General features: G+C 40.3%; 1 protein-coding gene across 10 annotated transcripts in view; it reads right to left on the bottom strand.

Annotated features, from left to right (window-relative positions):
• Positions 1-19,779, bottom strand: part of stxbp5l (syntaxin binding protein 5L) — a 131,106-nt gene that overhangs the window by 97,540 nt on the left and 13,787 nt on the right. For all 10 annotated transcript variants that reach the window (XM_071495864.1, XM_071495699.1, XM_071495591.1 and 7 more), the window contains exon 2: positions 12,473-12,570. In XM_071495864.1, coding sequence (XP_071351965.1) covers positions 12,473-12,570 — 98 coding nt within the window. The remainder of the gene's footprint in view (positions 1-12,472; positions 12,571-19,779) is intronic.

Here is a 19,779-nt window from a genome sequence, read left to right on the forward strand (position 1 = left end):
TGTGCATGCCTGGAATATGTAGATAGCGATCCGTGTGTCTTTTGAGTGAAGTACAAATGAAAACAACTAAACATCCATGTTGTCCGCAGCTGCTCATGCACATATCTGCAAGCGAGAACAACTTAGGTCAAAGACTTAAGATATCAAATCAGTCCCCACCCAGCCACACTTCAGATACTGTGAGTGTGTCAGACAACACCTAAATGAGGGGATGGATCCTCCATTTCTAGACTAAATAAGTTATAACAAGCCAGCAAGGCCTAATGCATTAAATGGCTTCTCCAGACAGGGGAGTGCAACCTGCTTTTACCTGACACTGAAGGCCCTCAGTATCCCGTAATCCATTCTGCACCAGTCAGGAACAGTCCACGTGAATGCCTTGAATTTAACAGGTATTTATGTTCAGATGAACAAACAGCAAGTCAATAGAAAACATATCACTGCAGGATGTGCAGTAAGTAATAAGAGCCAGACAAAACTCTACCTTTTGTTATAGCATTACGAGCCACACTTGTCAAACTCAAAAAAGTGAGAGAAAACCTAATATTTGAAGTCTCGATGGTTTGGTTTACAGCCTTGAAATGTCCAAATTAAACATTCTGTGTAAGAGAGAAATAAAGCACTATGTTGGAGACACACGGATGATTCTACATTTGCATCACTTAATGGGACTAGCATGGCAATCTCCTAAAATTTGTTAGACTACTTAAAATGGAGAAGAATTGTTGAAAAGCTATCCCTCATTATCGTTCTTATTACTTCTTGACTTTTCAGTCCCACTGTAATGAAATACAGACATAGATCCAACAGACCAATTTTCCATTGTGTTGCAAAGCACACAGTTTTACACGTGACACCACTGGGTGCAGAGATAAGAATGCAGAGCAGCTCTTTGTCTCCTATCTGCCACAGACTCCAGCAGCAACATCCTTTTTTTCCCGTCATTCACTCCTTCTGCTTTCTCTGCCTCTGATGAGATGAGCCTCCTCACAGTCACGTGGAATAAACATCCCAAGCATCGTCCAACAAGCCGAATCATATAATTCAAAGGGACATGTAATCTGATCTTATTAAAGACTTACAGATTACATGAACCATTGCATTGGCAGCACAGCTAATTGCATTCACAGAATTTCTTTGCGGTTTGTGATGATAACAGCATGACCACCATCCAGTCAGATCCTGGCTTCATTTGCATGGTTCCCACTAAAACATACTGTAACTGTGGTAAACTGTGATAGTGTGTGAGAGAGGGAAGAGGACGCGAACATGAACATAAACTCATTCTAACGGAGATGATATGAAGGCACAGTGGTAAATACCAACACAGTCCACACTGAGGATGGTCTACACCGTGTAATTAAAACTAAGGCTTGGAGTTTACTGGGTGGGAGTAATTCTAAATGGTTTAAGAGTCTTCAAACAGAAATCTGATTACCTGACGTTGCAGACCTCAGTTTTTGTAAATGAAAGCATGAAACCTGAAGCATAGTCCAAGTGCTGTATACATTACACTGAGGCCATGCAGGTGTACTCTTGGTATTTTTGTTGCCAGATGCACGAGACACACTTAAATATTTGTGATATTTTGACATTTTTGAAAATTGTGTATGAATGTGTTCAACTTTATGAATACCTTCCAAAAGAGATGGTTTCAAAAAATGTGCAGTGTTATCCCCATATTATGCCTTTGAATGTGGCTGTTCATAACAGATGTAAATACTTTTGTCTTCTGACAGTTGCAAAGCACTCTATACAAAGTACTTCTTTTCAAGCATAACCCAGCCCTTAGATAAGGGGTGGGAAAAAATATCACTATCATACATCATAGGTGAGGGTGTTAGTGAGAACCACGGACATTCACATTTGCTACTTTTATCCTCCTTAAATGTTGCTGTCTGCAGTAATCCATTGCTTTTGGACCAGGAAAATAAAGCCCGACATCCATCCATCCATCTCCATCTCTCTCTCCGCACACCTTGTGCTTTCTACCCACTCAAGGCACCGACCCTCGGATATATGCATGAACACGCACACACATAAATGTATGCAGGCATGCTGATGCATACACACACTCTTTTTATACCTCCTTTCGCTTCCATTTCAACTTTCTCTCAGCTGAAGGGTACAGCACAGTCAATAGGATGCTACCTTACTCAGAGGCCCTCATGTGTTTTTCCTGCAGAAAACATCAGTAGACTTTCTCTGTTTGTTTATGTGCTGGTACATGCGAGTTTTCACAGCCTCATAAGCCAGGGGGCTGATGAGTAACACATCTCAGCAACACTGTTACTTACTTACTCCGTTCAGAGAGAAAATATTATCTTATCTATTGAGTACAGGTCAGTGATTTTCTAACAGTTACTCATGTACCATTCTGCCCCTTTCCCTTTCCCATTCCCACTCTTTTCTGACTTTCTGACTTTTAACAGTCACTAATCACACAGTGCAACAATCACAGAAGGCTTCTGTGACCTTTTTGCAGTAAAGGTTAGCAAGCAGTCTTAACACATCAGATAAAATCAAAGGTCAGCCTTCCAGATCTCACCTAGGTGACTCCCATTTTTTGCATTTTTAGAGAAAAAACATTTCTGTTTTATGTACACTGCTTCGATATACAGGTTTCCATAAACCTGTACTAAAGTGTGAATCAAGACAGAGCAAACAAAGAGTGGTAAGTATGGTTGTACACATCTGCTTGTGGTAGATAGTGAATTTTAAAGACAAGCACCTAGATTTGTGTACAGACTGAGGCTTGAAGTAGCTCAGTCAGTCAGTCATGTTGCGACAAGCCTGTCTAATTGTTTTTGCTCTTCAGTGATGATTTTCTCCGTGTATGATTAGTAAGAGTCAGTGGATAGTGTCCACAAACATCTAAAAAAAAAAAAAGGCCTTGATCTTTGATTTTAAGAGACAAATGGAAAAACATGACTTCAGTGCCTTACAGCTGACTGATGTTCTGGTGTGAAACTCTAGTGGAATTGAAAATGTCTCCTGTCATCTTGTCTACATTTTGCAATGTATCATTTAGTGAACTGTGAACATATACCAGTGGCATTTCCTAGACCAGTCGCAATGCTGCTATTAATAGTCAGCTGACCTTTCATTACTTGTCTACCTTGTCATCCCGAGCAGAGTAAAGCACCAAAGAGCAAAGACAATGAGGATAAAGAGGAGAAGGATGGAGACGATGAGTAGTATAATCATTTCTGAGACCATTTCAGAACGTGAACACAGATAACTGTTTGAAGGATGAGTGCAGGAAATTCACAACCTTTTTTTTTTGGTATACCTAGCTAAACCTAATGCTGAGTAATTCAGCAATCCTGGAAAAAATCCAACCATCTTGAAGGTTACAATGTTCAATTTTCTACAAATTTCTCTGTACAGAGGATCATAATTAGCATCAGGACACCTTAGTGGCTAAAGATGAAATTAATCCAATCAAGCTCTACTGACATTTTTTTTCACTATTTTATTTTCACATTTAGTTGTACAAAGAAAGAATAAGAATATTATAAAAATAAGAATATTGCTATGTTGCCAAGTTGAAGCACATGTGGTCACAATCTCCCCTTCCTGAGTTACAGCATTTAATAATGACAAGTGTTTTTACTGAACATTATGATGTCACAGTGAAGTTGACCTTTGACCTTTTGGATACAAAATGTCATCACTTCATTATTTTATCCTATTAGACATTTGTGGTAAATTGTGGCATAATTTGTGAGAAGTGAAGCCAGAAGTGTGTTTTGTGAGGTCAAAGTGACCTTGACCTCTGACCACCAAATTAAAAGCAATTGATCCTTGAGTCCAAGTGAATATTTCTTTCACTATTCTTTCGCTTTAAGATATCACATTCAGGAGGCCAAAAACATGTTTTGTGAGCTCAGGTTCGTCTTTGATTCCAAATGGACATTTATGCCAAATTTGAAGGAATCTTAAGGAATTCACAAGCAATTGGACACAAAGTGTGAAAGACTGTCATAGAGAATGAGACCAACAAACTGCAGTGCATCATGGGGCACTGGGTGCTTTTCTTTCCCCCTCTGGATGGTACAGCACTATAAATGAGATCATTATATAGCCAGAAGGAAATGAGCGGTCTCCCAACCAAACCAAAAATACCAGTGTTAATGGAACCTCGAGGAAAGACGGCAACTAATTAAAAGAAGGAGGGACAAAATACAAAATGAGAGCATAAAAAAAAAAGGGTTGCCAGCTTGTGGATTCAGCCTATTAGCAAATACAAGTTAAGACAACATGACATTAAAAAAGTCATCAGAACTCACAGCTAAGTATATAACACTTTTAATGGGCTAATGTACTGCAGTAGAAAGAAACAGATGCATTTCAGCTCTAGGCTTTCATTATTGTTCACTTATCTTGTGATAATGTGAAATATACATTTCTTCTTATGGCTATTGTTATTTTTTCTTTGTACCATATCTTTTATTAATTCTTTACATTAATAATTTTGTCTAAAGAGGATGTGGTTTCAGTGATTTGCACCGGCTGGGTATGTAACACAGGCAGGTCTGTGGCTGCCGTTTCATAAGGGTCACACCCACATATGTCTCAGAAACGCTTACAAAAGCGTAAAGGTGAAACCCATCTGTTCTCTGCTGCTCTGCATTAGCCTATTTAAAAGTGTTATAAACTCATCTGCCAATGCCAACAATTTTCTTTTCTTTTCAGTCACCCTGAAGACACTTGAGGTGAACACAGCAGTTCTTTAGTTTGAGTAACATGAAACAGATAAACTCTGGTCACGAGCTGGATATTATCTGCTACCATCTTCATTTTACAAAGGGCATTTTCATGTAGAGGTTTTGATAGCAGGATGTACAATGTAGGATAAGTACAAGATATAGAAATGTTATTAAATTATATGGCCACATCTGCTGTCAAACTTTGTACCTGGGTCCCATTACAAATTATTTTAAATATGATTTGTTATTTTCAGGTAGTATTGACAACACGATTAATCAATTAATCAAACCATTTAATATTCACATGATAATAAACTAAAATATCATAATCATTAGTTGCAGTCCTAATTCCATTCATTAAACAGTGATAAAAAAAGTGTACTTTTCTGTACCTCATTCTGATTCAAAATAAACTGCTTACATACTTGCATACATTACTTTTCCCTTAATCCTGAGGTAAAGTACAGGGTAGAGCCATTAAGCCTATAATCGTGCACCCTACAAAGGTAAAGTAAGGACAGAGTGCAGTGTGTGCTTATGAATAGCTTAAAATTGCTTCTTCATCTCTTTTCTACACTGACTACTAGAGCAGCACTTTGGCTTTCTCACCTTTGGTGCCAGTAAAAACTGCCATTACTCTAGCTTACAAATAATGGGCTGCAAATCCTATTTCATGTAATTCAATAAAGACTGAGTCACTAGGCAGGACTGTGCTTGTCTCATTGTGATTATGTGTTCATGTGCTCATATCCATGGAAACAGGGGTGTTGATAATGAGCTCAAGTGTGGAGATTTTATGGTAACACTGGTGACAGAAATTACGTAAATAGAGCATGATGTGGGCAAATGCACCAACACTCTTAATCTGGGTAGCATCTGATTATGGCACCACCAGCCTTCTGCAGTAACTCAGTTACTGATAGCAAAACAGCTATTATGCTTGCAGGCCTGCTCACACAATCAGCAAAGCCAATGACACAGTGTGACAACAATGAATGCTTAATTGATGACTATCTGATGTTATTGTTTGTCAAACTGGCACTGCAAAGCTGTGCTGTCACACACACACACACACACACACACACACACACACACACACACACACACACACACACACACACACACAGTCAGACTGAGTGATTAATAATGCACTGAAACAGTTGCTGTGTGTTTACAGTCACCTCCTCCCACGACCCGCTCATGGTCCATTGGCCAAATTAGGTTTACTAATTGCTCGCTGCTGGTCATTGAACAACATGTGTCCGCTGGAGAGAGAATTTGTCCCTAAAAGTAAATCTGTAGTCACCTTTTTACTGAGCAGTAAGCGGAGGAGTCAGCGCTGACTAACTTATCTGGATCGCTCAGCACTGTCAGCAAATTTCTGGCAGCCAAAAGTCTTGGCAGTGCCTTGAGTTGATAGAGGAAGACATGCAATATCAGCTTTAGTTGATTCTATTGATATCCTCAGTGTTGATATCACATCCAGAGACATTATGAATCAGGATGAAAGACATTTTTTCCACACAGCATCTTATTATTAACACTCAGTGGCCAGTTTATGAGGTACACCTAGTTAGGACTAATGCAATACAGTCCTGGAGTAAATCCTGCCTTAACGAGGGTTTTAAAGATCATCTTTATGGTCACTGTAACAATTTAACTAATAAACTGGCAACTGAATGTATATTCCGACACAGACAAATTTAGTTGAATGTGTCTTAACTTGTCTTATATCAAGGTAAGCTCAGAAACAAACTGACAATCTGCCCACTTTTTATAGTTAAATAGCAGTGATATGTACCCGGATAGGAAAACGAAACTTCTGGCCCAGAATACACCCTGGTTCCACGGCCCAAGTCTGGCCCATATACTTCCACATGTCAGTAGATCCTGGCTGTTATCCTCTGGTGTTGGCTGACAGCCGGACGATTTTCTGTGTGTGTGCCAGAATTGGTCCAGATGTGGAAGTGGCATCTGAAAATCATGCTGTATATGGGCCAGACTCGGGCTGTGGAACCGGGGCATATACAGGGCCAGAAGAAACACAAGCATGTGGCCTAATTATTGGCCAGATGTATCTTGCTATCTGGGTAGTGGTGTATCACACGGTTTTAATCAATATCATGATATTGGTAAGATTTTTTAGATATCTATTTACTGAATGTCAGTAAATGAAAATAATTAGACTGATGTTGAACCAACGAACTGTGTTCTGCTGTTACACACTACACTAATTAGAATTACACCTAAATGTAAATTATATAACATTAACTCACCCAGACCCAAAGAAAAAAAAGTGATCAATGTTAACAGTCACATGTGTTATAAACAAGCTGTTGATCTCAAACAGAAACCCTCTTTCTGTCCTCCTCCTCCCTCCCACCATTGTTTTCAATTTCTCTCTCTGTCTCTCACCTCATTCCTGTTCTCCTGTTCTCAGATCTGATTGACTGTTATGAGAAGCGACTGTCTATCAGACGCTGGACAATTCTATTATCTGAACCCTTCATTGAAACTACATCCACTTTCACTGCGCCGACACACAATCCAATAACAGACAAACACGTGCACACACACACGTACATATTTTGTGCACAGACACAGCGACAATACCGACACTGGTAGACGGCAAGCACGGATGCACACTCAGCAAGCAGACACACAGGTGTGGGCACAGAAAAAGGGGAGGGAGACACACAAATGGACATACACACTTGTCAAACGCCCTCTCTGCTCCGTTTGCTCTCAATAAACCAATTTCTCAGCATATCTGGGTAATCTCGTCCCAGGCAGAAGGAGGAGCGTCCTTAGGAGCCCACTGCAGAGAACCTCATTGCCAACCCACTGCACCAACCCTGATGACATCGTCAATATGCACCATTCACCAGAGCAGGACCAGTCCTTCAGTGACTGCCTCTTTGGTTCATGATAAATGTGACATTTAGACACACTACACTTGAACAATACTGTCAAAAAAACAAGAAACAACAATCTGTAATTGTGGCACCTTCAGCGTTTCTTGATGATGATTATTGAAGACATGTAAAATGTCTTCAATGACAATATTGATAATGTACTACACAAAACTGGGAAGGAGGAGGGGGCTACAGGTTTAGAGGAGGGACGGGAATCATGGGAAAATTAACAAATCCCACCTGATTGGCTCTGCTGCTGTTTCAATTAGGCTAATATTGTTAAGTGTAGAATATCATATACAGTGATACAGATAGCCTATGATGTCATATGGATTTTTTTTTTTTTTTTGCTATATTCCTGAACAACAGAACACAGCACCATTAGACTTAACAACAAGAAGGGTGTAAATTACTACAAAAATATCCTGCAGTTAAAATAATCATGAGCAGAACAGTGAATATAGTAAATATAAACATGAGTATAGCCTTTTCCCCATAATATACTAATGTTAGGGGTATTCTGTACTGTGAAGCCCTAAATGTAAGTTCTATAATTTGTGGATTTGGGTTTGTGGGTGTGTAGTTTTTACTTCACATAATCTAAGCATGTTTTATTTATGTCATTATCATGCAGCAGATGCTTTTCTGCCCACACTACTATCTTCAACCACTTCTGCTATGTCCTTTTATCACATCATGCAACAATAAACCCTGCTGCCTGCCTCCTCAATGTTCTGTTTCCTTTGTCTCTTTCAAGGGCTCTCTACCTGCTTCCCTTCTTTAGTGCTTTTTCTACTAATTTGATCTGTCCTTGAAAAGCAAATCAGCAGCGATTTTAGAAATTCTGCAGTATGGTTAATTCTTGACACTGCTTTGACTTAACTCCATTGTCAGATAAACCAGCATGCAAAAGATAGCCAATCAAATAGAGCAATCTTCACCAAATGCACAAACATAATTGTTGATGTTTTTTTGTTCGGTCTAGTGTTTCGCTAGTGCCGCAGCAGGATTTAAGTAAACATATCATTAACTCTTAACATGGACAATGTAAATGACACAACCATAGACTGAAAAGTGAAGCCCAGGTGGAAAACTTAAACCTGCATTCTATCCAATGACCATCAGGGTGCGACTCCTCTGGTTGCAATAATGCCGACTGTACTGAAGTCTATGTGAAAATGGCCCTACTTCTCACTTGATTTATGAGCTCAGTAAACATTTTCATAATGAGTTTGTGGTCACAATCGCTTGTTTCAAGTCTTCTTTAATACAACATGATGTTCATTTTTTTTACTTATGGTCCCATTTAGAGGAAAATAGATGATAAAGCAGGGTATGCATTGGGGCGGGGCTACCGCATGATTGACAGACTGTATCATACACAATGATACAGGATAGAGTACAGAGCAGATCAGACACACCCCTCACTCCTCCTCAGCTCCACCTTCGCGTCCAAATATGGTTTCTTCTGGTTTCAGAAAACCAAGATGGCAACAGCCAAACTGCAAACTCGAGGCTTCAAAACAGCAGTTCACAAACCAGCGGGTGACGTCACTGTGGGCTACCACTTGGGTACAACATCATCAGGGATACTAAGCTAGCTTTTAAACACTAAGCCATTTATTTTTCAGTTTTACATGTAATAATGGTAAATCTAAGATTATATTATGAGGAGGATGAGCTTTTTCTTAAACTCACTGCACTCACTGTGATCATAATAAGCTTAAGCCTTGTAATGTCCTTTGAGTCCTACTGCAGACAAAGCATTAAGCCATGTTAACCCCACCCTTGAAGCCTTGGAAAGCAGGCAGCCTAAAAGACATAGACATGGTTCAGACAGGCTATAGTCTATCTCAGGTGCTGTTCAGACCTGGCATCAAAATGCATCTCCACGTCTCAAGTCACAACTTGTGATCAAATCTCACTTCCCCACTCTACATGCAAACAAAGACATATGAGTTGCTGTTTTTGAGACAAGGAGGGGTCGAGCAAATCATTGCACTGCTCTACAATGAAAACGGGTTTTAGCCATTTGAAATAAAATACTTTCAGTTCATTATGAAACTGTGGGCAGGACTAATTAGACTGTGGCAGACGATGTCAGTGGAGAAGGCGGTCCTTTAATATAGATGCATTTGCATTCACACCACTAAAGGATGTGGCCTACATGTGGCCCAGACCACCTCTGAATGTGGTCTGAGTGGTTGGATCTCAAATGCGTCCTCAATGCGTCTGCCAGGTCGGAACAGGGGCTCAGAGTAGTTGAAACGAGCCAAGTTCACTAAATGAATCACTGCAGTAGGAAATGTTAATTCACTGATCAACAACCCTTCCAAAATAAGACTTCAATTGGAGCTATTGTCCAGGTTATTATTCATGTCACTTGAGGAAAATGTATTTTATTTAAGTTTTAAATTACATGTTAAGAAGGGAACAAAATGTTTTCTGACAAAGCAACCAGACTCCATGGAAACTCAGATATATTGATCACTCTCTTGCCTATACTGACACATACATACTTTCACTCAAGCCTACGCACAACACACTCGAAAAAGCCCCACACAGTCAATCAATAGTGTCAATGTTTAAGTTTAAGCATCAGGAGATGAAAACAAATTTCTTTACAACAACAAAATATATATTTCTGCCAAACACTGGAGTGCTGCTACAATAGAAAAGAGTATCGAAGGGTCTGTGACAGCAGACAAACAGAAAAGACAAGATGCTAGTTTGAAATTGCTTGTTTTTACATGTTGCTCCTCCCTGGAGATACGAGGTGAAAAAAAAAAAAAGAAAATGTGGTGAAATTGTGAAATATCCGTGGTAGGTTGTGTGTGCAGCAGAATAAAAGCAAAAAAGGCTCTTGTATCACTTCTGAAGAAGGAATGGAGCATAAGAAATTCCTGCAGTGGCTACCACTATGTACAGCACTAATATAGCTGCATAGGAGAAATGAATTAAAAAAGAGGAACAGAGGAAAAAAAAAAAAAAAACTAGGAGAGATTATGACAGAAGATGACAGGCAGGCATTCAAAGCCCTGGGAAGAAAAGGAAGACAGGCTGTGAAGGACACAGGAAAGGTGAATTGAATAAATAAAAGCAGAAATGGTGAGGGGGCGCTCCTCGAAAAGGCGATGGAGGAAAGAGCAGAATAAGAAACAGCAAAATAGATTTGTGTAGTTTGTGTGTGTGAGAGCATGCAATTGAAAGAGAAAATCATTGACAGGCCACATGGGAGCAGAGGAAGGTGTGTGCAGCATGTCAATACAAAAGCTAAGTCACTCAAGGGCTTCAATCCGGCTGAAATCTCAGCCTTGCTTTACAGTCAGGCATTCATTAGAGAGATGTGGAGAAAAGGGATGGATTATGAGAGAGGGAGACATAATGGATATCAAATATCTCCATTTGGCTGAGCTCATCTGTAACCAAGCCACATTTGTCTCTTTTCATCAGCTATTCCTTGTGTCATCAAACACATCTGTGTACCTTTACCCTTCTCTTCTCAACATTCAGCCTCCTACTCTCCATTTCTTTTCCCTGTCTTTCAAATACTTCAAACAATGTTACATCTCCATCTGTCACTATCTTTTTTTCTCCATTTCTTTCAGCACAGACATCATTCAGTCCGTCAATCTATTACCCCAGCAGGATCAGCAGTGCAGCTGCAGCAGCATCAATAATTGTTTGCTGCCTAAGTTCCCTAAAGGGATACTGGGAAGCCTGGGTATTTATAAGAGTGTAATCTCCTACCTGGGTTGCACTCACACTTCCTCTCCCCTCCCCGTGACCGGGTGACCCAGGGGAAGGGCTGTTGGATGGACAGTTCTGAGCCTGCGACATGACAGCCGAGCACCATGAAATGACAGGGCGGAAAGAGGGATGAGAATTAGGGGAGTTGGAGGAGGGGTCGAGGAGGGGAGGCGCCTGCCTGGAGACAGTATACCAGTGCCACAGGTTTGTGTAGACACCATTTCTGTGAATAATGTTGTAATTCCTCCTGATATTGTTTTCATTTAATTTGTATATGCCTTAGTTAAGTCTGCTTCTTTAAGTGTACTCTTATTTACACACAGCAGTGTCGGACAAGGTGAGACCAACAAGGACCGCCATGATTCATTTTATAAGGTGAAATATTTTTATGCATAATGTTCTTGAAAAGATGTCGCACTGGAGCACCAGCATCACAGACCAAAACAAATGCTTCAACGGCCACACCTACGGCCTCCCTTTGGCCACAACTACCCCCTCCCTTCTTGTTCTCAGTCAGCAAGGTGTTACGAAGCCCAGTGAAATTGGCCACTAAACACACAACGAGAAAACTTAATGGATGTTTTGACGGTCCACCGATCGACCAGGATTTGAGCCAGTCGTCTCCTTAGCCACTCCACCTAGGCTTTGGTCTAATCTCTGTCTTTGTCAGAGGCTCTTTCTGTTTTTCTGTATGTAAAACATAGTTTCTTCAGCTGAGGAAATTCTGGAAGGTTACTTTCACCTGAACGTTGCATACTGCACTGTGCCATCTCATGTGTGGGACGTCCCTGTGTGTTTATAAAAGGGGGGGGCCAACAGTTTAACAGGGAGGGACGCACGTGCACTAACATGCCCATGCTGCCGGAGCAGACACCAAAACAAAGAACAGAGAAGCTTGGAATATAAACGACGTTACTCCACTACATCTTTACATAGTCAACAGCTGTCATTTACAGAACCTTTTATGTTTACTATGATAGATTATGTTTCATTGTTTTGTATAATGTACAATACAATGTACAGTCTGTGCAGTTTTCAAGTGTGTCTCCAGACTAGATGAAGGGAGGAAGTGAGCAGATGACGAGTAAAGGATACATCCGTACGCCACCTGTTCTTGAGCCGACGGCCAGGATCTTCTGCACGGGGTCAAAGGCCAAAGCAGTTGGCTGGTAAGGGAAACCATGACGCACCGTCTGCAGGGAAACATAAACACAGAACAGTCTTGTAATTGCACGGAAAAAAAAAAAAAAAAACATTAGAAAAATTTTTATGGTAATTAACTGATTTTATCATTTAATGATTTTGCCTGCCCCTGCGACATTCTGCTGTGGTGAGTCCGGATGAAGCTTCCTCATTTTGTAAAACTGGAGTTTTTGCTCTTGTAAAAAGAAAAAAATGTTGACTATATGCTCTGAAATGTTATTCTTTTCTGATTTAATGGTTTTAGATGACTAATAACATCAGGGACGTGCACGGTGTGATTAACAACAAATATTTGTATCACTGCCACTCTGTCTGTTAATTTAGGCCACCTATGAAACAAAAGCTTTTAAGCTTGCTGTGGTGACAGTCTGCTATTTTAATAATGCTACCTGTTTGAACCTGCAGAGGTAAAGCACTGATGTGTTTACTTATGCTACTTTAGTCCACAACTGGCACTAAACAAATGACAAATCCATCCATATACATTATTGTAAACACACATTCCTACTAATAGTTACATTTGCATGACCTTTTAACATTTATGAATATAATCACAAAACAAATATGCGACAGAATTTCAATTAACTGAAAGCTTAGTAAAATTCAAAGACCTTAACAAGGTTAACATTCCTCTAAGATCAAAACATGAAGACTTCGCACTGTAATTAGCAAAGAAGCTGCACCTTCTCTTCATGTTGCATCTGGATTGAACTGAAAGGGAAACAGCCTCAATATTCATATTCCAAGGCCTGACTAGACAAAACAACAATGTCTGACGCTCACACTTTTGAGATGCACTGCAGCTGTCTGCAATTAGTCATATTACATTTCCCGGCAGTGCATCACTCACAGTAATCGGCTCTGCAGGGATGTAGAGACATGGACACCAGCAATGTTGAATGGAAACATTGCCACGTTGTGTTACAGTTTACCAGCAAAGTGCAGTATGATAACATACTGATTTAAGCACTGTAACAATGTTACAGCTAAGAACAGAAAAGGCAAAATATTAGATCATAATTTCATTTAAAAACTGAAAAAATGACTCCCACATGAAGTATGGTAATGGGTGATTTTACTTATTTTGGTTATCAAGACCTTTTGTCGGGACTTTGTACTGTAGGTTAACAGGAGAGTTCCTATAACTTTATTGTTCATGTTAGAGTGATTTACACCTTTATCATTATTATGTAATTCCCAGCAGAGCACTGCTCACCTTCAAGCTGAGCAGCGGTCTAACCAGCCACAACTGAAAACACCAGTGTGGGTGTGCAGGGTCTTTCATGAAAGTAATACACGTAACTTACTACTGCAAACTAACAGCGTATCATATGCCCCTGTATTTATCAACCTTGCTCAACATGAGTGTAATTACACTGATTTAAAGGGATAGAACAGAAGTCGGTCAATAAGGACTCCCACCCCCGACCTTATCACCGGGACAAACACCTTTGTTTGGCTTTCTGGATCGTCTGCGCTCTCATTAACACAGCATAAGGCACGAATCAGGAAAGATAATGTGAGAGTCTGCGGGTGAATGAAATGGTTTAGAACACAGAATGAAATCACTCAGCGGTGATCCCACTCAAGAGAGGAAAATGAGAAACAACGCAGACACTCGCTGAACACAACACACAACAACCAGAGGATGGGTCGGCCTTTGTGTGTCTGTGTTCATGTGCTGTGTGTGTGCGTGCCTTGCACAAATTTCCCATTTATATACAGTAAACAAGAGCTTCTGTGTGTCTACATGGGCTAAATGTTTATTAACAGATGACATGTTTTATTTAGATTGTGTATGTTATATTTAGAGTGAAAAGGTTTGTGTGTGTGTGTGTGTGTGTGTGTGCGCGCGCTGTAGCATACCAATTAAGAGGACCTGACCTTCAGAAGCACATATATCTGTCACATCACTAACACACACGCAGCGGGGTTCCACTGCTACATTTAGACCAATGAGTGCCTTGCATGCAAATGGAGCAGTAAACAATAATATAAACAACCTTTATGTATGAGATAAAAACAGGAAGCCTAGCATCATACAGTCCATTTGCCTCATCTAATAATGAGATGAATATATCTGAAACTGAATTCATAGGGAATGAAATGAAACATTTCAAAGTGTATAGGCAACACACACACAGAGCACAGTGCAATAATTACTGGGTTCTAGTGTTAGTTTTTATTTTCAATAATGTTTTTTTGTTGTCATTTTTTTTTTTTTAACTACAGATTAGATACAGTAGCAAAGACTAACTAGAATTCTTGAATTGAATTGCTGTTTTTTTCCATAGCATTGCAAATGTTATAATGCTTCTTCATCTGTTTCTCTTTCACCACCATTCTTCACACTGCAGTTTTCAAGTGGAATGAGCAGAACTAGTACTTTTTAAGTACTACTTTTTTTCCTTCTCTTTAAATAAGGCTTGAATGTTAAACTATCCAAATAATTATCCTTTCCCTCATGTGGCTATTTAATAGCACTGAATACATTTATTGAGTATGTATGTAATTCTATCACAATAATTCAGTTAATGCCTCTGAAAGGCATTGGCTTATAACATTAAGATACGCAAGATGAACTCCCAGCATCAAAACCTCAACACACATCCACATGCATTTTATAGAGTTAAGCCATTTTAAAATCGAAGCGAATTACAATCTCAAAGCTCGTTCTAGATCTGGTGTATTCACGCATGAAACAGGGTGTTGGGGTGGGACTCAATGACAGATGTGACTACAACATTTTAAGGGGTTCAAAAGCAGGTGGCACAAAGTTTGCAGAATGGGAGCTGACACAAGCTTTCATCCTATCGTTAAGAATCACTTCCCTTCCCCGTCTCCAAAGAAAAAGAAGGTCGAATCTTTATCCCAGTTGTCAGGCAATAAATGTTTGAGACTTAGGCAATGGAGAGAGCTTCAGATTATCCTGGCAATGCTGTTTCAAACCAACACTTAAAAGCACTAATCTGACTGCAACTGTGATCAAAAGGGGAATTTTTATTAACCAAATGAGTCAGACACTACAAATTACAAAGAGTGGGTCTTTTGTTTGTCTTTGCAAATATGGAAGGAAGAACACGTTCATCCTCCAGATCTTGACACCGACCTCAGTAAGTTCTCTGGCCTGACTCTGGTGCACAGTTGCTTGGATACAGGAGAGTCCCTCCCCATATACATACAAGACAGCCGAGAAGTGGATGAGAAATACATTTACTCTGCCGGATCTCCATGCTGCTCATACATATTTTAAGGTCAAAGCCATAAAGCTATTTTCTCCCTCTTTTAGTGTGTGTATTTGTGAATACACGTGTGTGACCAGGTTCACCCATACTTCCATCCTCTACCTATCTTTTATTTATCTATCTGCAGAGACACAACTTTATGTCACTGCAGTTTTACATTGCCTGAAATAGAGGTACCTAATTACCTAAGATTGATTAGGCAGCTGTTTACCAACATATCTTACTAACTTGTGTGATCATTCCCCGTCAAAGACAGCCCAAAGATTAACAATGGAAAACTAAACACTATGGAATTACTAAAGGTGCATTCATGCAGCAGTTGAGGCAGCCAAGATGTACATTTAGAAATGCAGTCAGCTGTGCAGCAAATGTTGACCTGCTGCAAAGGACCTGCGTTATGGCTGCCAGAGGCTGCATTACATCAACTCCGCTCTCAATCCACCTCCTCCCCTTCCCTGTTTCTCTGTTGTGCTGTGTCTTCCCCCCTCCGCACATACACAATCTTTACGCGCACAAGCCTGATGTTCGATCAGATAACCCCAAACAGACATCCGCACCCCCAAAGGCTAATACCACCTCATGTCACCCACCATCCTCTCTCTCCACACAGCATTCAGCTGCAGAGCTGGTCTAGACCCCTGGCTCTATAAATAGCAAGCAGAACCCACGTCTACCACTGCCAGTAAATTGTGCATAGAGCAGCTATACCTCCAAACACGGATCAACACAGGGAAATATGACTTTAAATTCTCTTATCTTTATGTGACTACAGATCATGGATTTTTTTTCACATTTGCTAACACTATTTATTACTGAGATTCAGCATTCCACAGTGTGTGCATTTTTCTCACAAAGTGCGTGTGTGTGAGTGTGCAAAGGTGGAAAAGTAACAGTACAAGTGCTGAGTCCTGCCCAGATTTGCTAAGCTCCAAGGTTAACCAATCCGTAACAGAATCTTTAGTCTCTCCTCATGCTTTTCTTGTTGTCAGATACTCCAGTACATAATTCTCAGGGAGCAGGCTTCATATTCTTAGCCAGCACTGGCTGTTCCTGAATGATGTCAGCACAAATGAATGATTGATAAACCATAAATCTACCAACCCTGAGGAAATTGAGTTGATTGTATCTTTTTAAAGGCATCAACATTGTTTCTAAACAAACAAAAAAAATCTTTACCAGCCAGATATAGAGTAGGTATTTAAAAACCAGACTTCACCAAGTGCACAACTGAAAAAAAAAAGTCATATTCACACACTGACAAGTGATTGCTGGACATTGCAGTGGAAAGACAAGAACAGTGAGCACTATTAGTGCCAGCATTTCAGAGGGCTAGTTTGAGGTCATGTGGTTGATGTCACAGCCAAATAACATCACAGAATAAATGCTCCTCTTAGTCCCACTAGCCTACAGGTACGCAATACTAACTGCTCTACCAAGTAGTCTTCATGTAATAGATCAACAAAACGTTTTCACTATGTCAGACACAAACTTAAAAAAAAAAAACTGCACTGGGCTTACATTACCCTGTAAGCGTTCAGAGTGTTCATAATATTCACTCAAAATCAGCAGCAGGGGACACATTGAAACAGCTGTTTATGGCTTGTAGTTCTCTCTTGAATGAACCTGAACTTACTTTACACCTCTTGTCCATATCTATAGCAGTGTAGGATGATTGTTAACCAGGTAGGAAGAATGAGATGTCACTGATTCATTGCTTCCGCCCTTCAGTATGGCACATGGCAATACACTGCAACATCACGGCAGGAGCAGTAGATAGTGGGGCACATGAGTAATGTACTGAACAGACTCTGCAGTCTGGCCTTGATAGTTCTTTGATACATTTATCTACACAACAACATAATCACAAGAAAGGTGCTGTGCGCACAGACCAAGAATACATGGAGGAAAGGATGAAGAGACCATTTGTGATTTGCAGTTTGAAGCAAGAGCAATAAAAAATGGTGAATAATGCATAGTGAGAATTGCATATGTGCGGCCAGCAGAGGAAGGCAAGAGAAATGCAAAATGCAAACAATGGAGAGAAATGCAGATAATAAAACTGACTTTTCACTAACCCCCTGTCTGGACCCCCCCCCCCCCCTCCGACGTCACAAACAAATAACAAGGTTGGTGGCCAGCTGCATCTTGGGCATATTATTACATCTTTCAGTGATATTGAAATGAGAGTGGTGATTGACCTTTAGATTTTTTTGCAGAGTTCGGTCTGTCAGTCATTGTCTGAATTCTGGTCTTTCAACTGCAGTTTGGATGCCTCTACTTTTGAGGCTAGCTCTTTGAAGTTACGAAACATTTACATAACTTTTCTGTCCGGTCCATTTTCGTGGCAAAGAAAACTCTGACCAGCAGATACTTTGAATGCACTTCCTCCTGAGCCCGCTGGTTAGTTGTTGGGCAGATGCAGGTTCACAAGTTTGCGGACTGAGAACCGTGCAGCAGGCTAAAAACTGCTTTCTGATAAAAGCAACAAAAATCACAAGCCCAGCACTCTCTTAAAGTGACAGGCTTATAGTAACCCCTGGGCTTCACTAACAACACTAATTGTTGCCTACAATAACTGTATTTCAAAAGAATGATAGAGCTGGAAAACACGTGATATGGATTGGATCTGTAGTGCAAAAAATCTGTATTGCATTGTCATAATTTATGTGCATTAAGAAATTGATATTTTGACAGCACCAGTAATAGTCTCTAAAGTAACCGCCACAAGCACTCCATCCCTCCCTACAGTTATTATGCATTTTAATTTGAAGCTGCAGTAGGTCGATTATATTGACGAGAGAAAACGGCTTTATCATATTATGTGACTAGATATTTCCTTAGTACTATGATTATCATATGTTATATAAATTACATGCTACCTGAGAACCATGACCACAAAAACTGATGCTGTTCTGTTGCAGTAAATAAATTCCGTGATCACAAGAAAACACAACTTAATACAATGGAGTCTGGTCTTTCTAGATATACTGGGTTATGTCCTCGGTACATAATCAGACTGTTGAGAAATTAAAGAAAAAACCTGAATGAGCTGAGAAGCATAAAAGAATGAGGACGCTTCCACACAGGCCCGGTGCATGGTACAGTTTAACAATTAACATCTAATCATGCTCCATGGCATCATGTATAAAAATGCTGAGCAGGCACAGTTGATTCTGATTTTGTATTAAGATGGCAAGAGGAAAAGCTCTAAGTGAGTTTGAAAGAGGGTTCATTGTTGGGGCATGGATGACAGGAGCTTCAGTCACAAAACCTGCTCACAACTGGCTCCTGTTTCAGTAGAAGCAGTGACTAAAGTGACATTCAGATCTATGGGAAAGACGCCGTCAGTAAACTGGGGAAAGTGCGGTCGACAGCACACATTTGATGACTGTGATGAATAAAAACAGATGAGCAACTCTTCCTCAGGTGACAATCCAGGACCTGATCAGACTGACAGCAAGAACAGTCTGTCAACAGTCACATAGAGAGGGATTTTATAGTACGGGTGCAGTGCATAAACCCCTGATTACAAAGCGCTCAGTGGTGCAAAAACCATAGGCACTGATCTACAGTGATGTGAGTCATCCATCACCATCACCATCACCATGGACAAGTGCATGTGTTGCGAACACCAAGAGAATGGTCCAGAGCTGAATGTTTGACCCCTACAGCGAGGGGATCCGGTGCCTGTATCAGGCTGTGGGAAGCATTTTGCCAGCATGGTTTCGGTCAACTTGTCTCTTTAAAGGAAAGGGTCACTGTAAATCAATACAAAGTTGTTCTGAGTGATAACCTTTATTATAAGATGAAACATTCTATCCTGATGGGGGTGGTCTCTTCCATGATGAAAATGCCCCCATCGATAGGGCACGAGGGGGTCATTGAATGGTTTGATGAGTATGAAAATCATGTGAGTTGTATGCTCACCGTCACCAGATCTCAACCCAGTAGAAC

The sequence above is a fragment of the Trachinotus anak genome, unplaced genomic scaffold (assembly GCF_046630095.1).
Source record: "Trachinotus anak isolate AG129_WGS33_773 ecotype Australia unplaced genomic scaffold, CSIRO_AGI_Tana_v1 ptg000001l, whole genome shotgun sequence".
In the NCBI taxonomy this organism is placed as follows: Eukaryota; Metazoa; Chordata; class Actinopteri; order Carangiformes; family Carangidae; genus Trachinotus; species Trachinotus anak.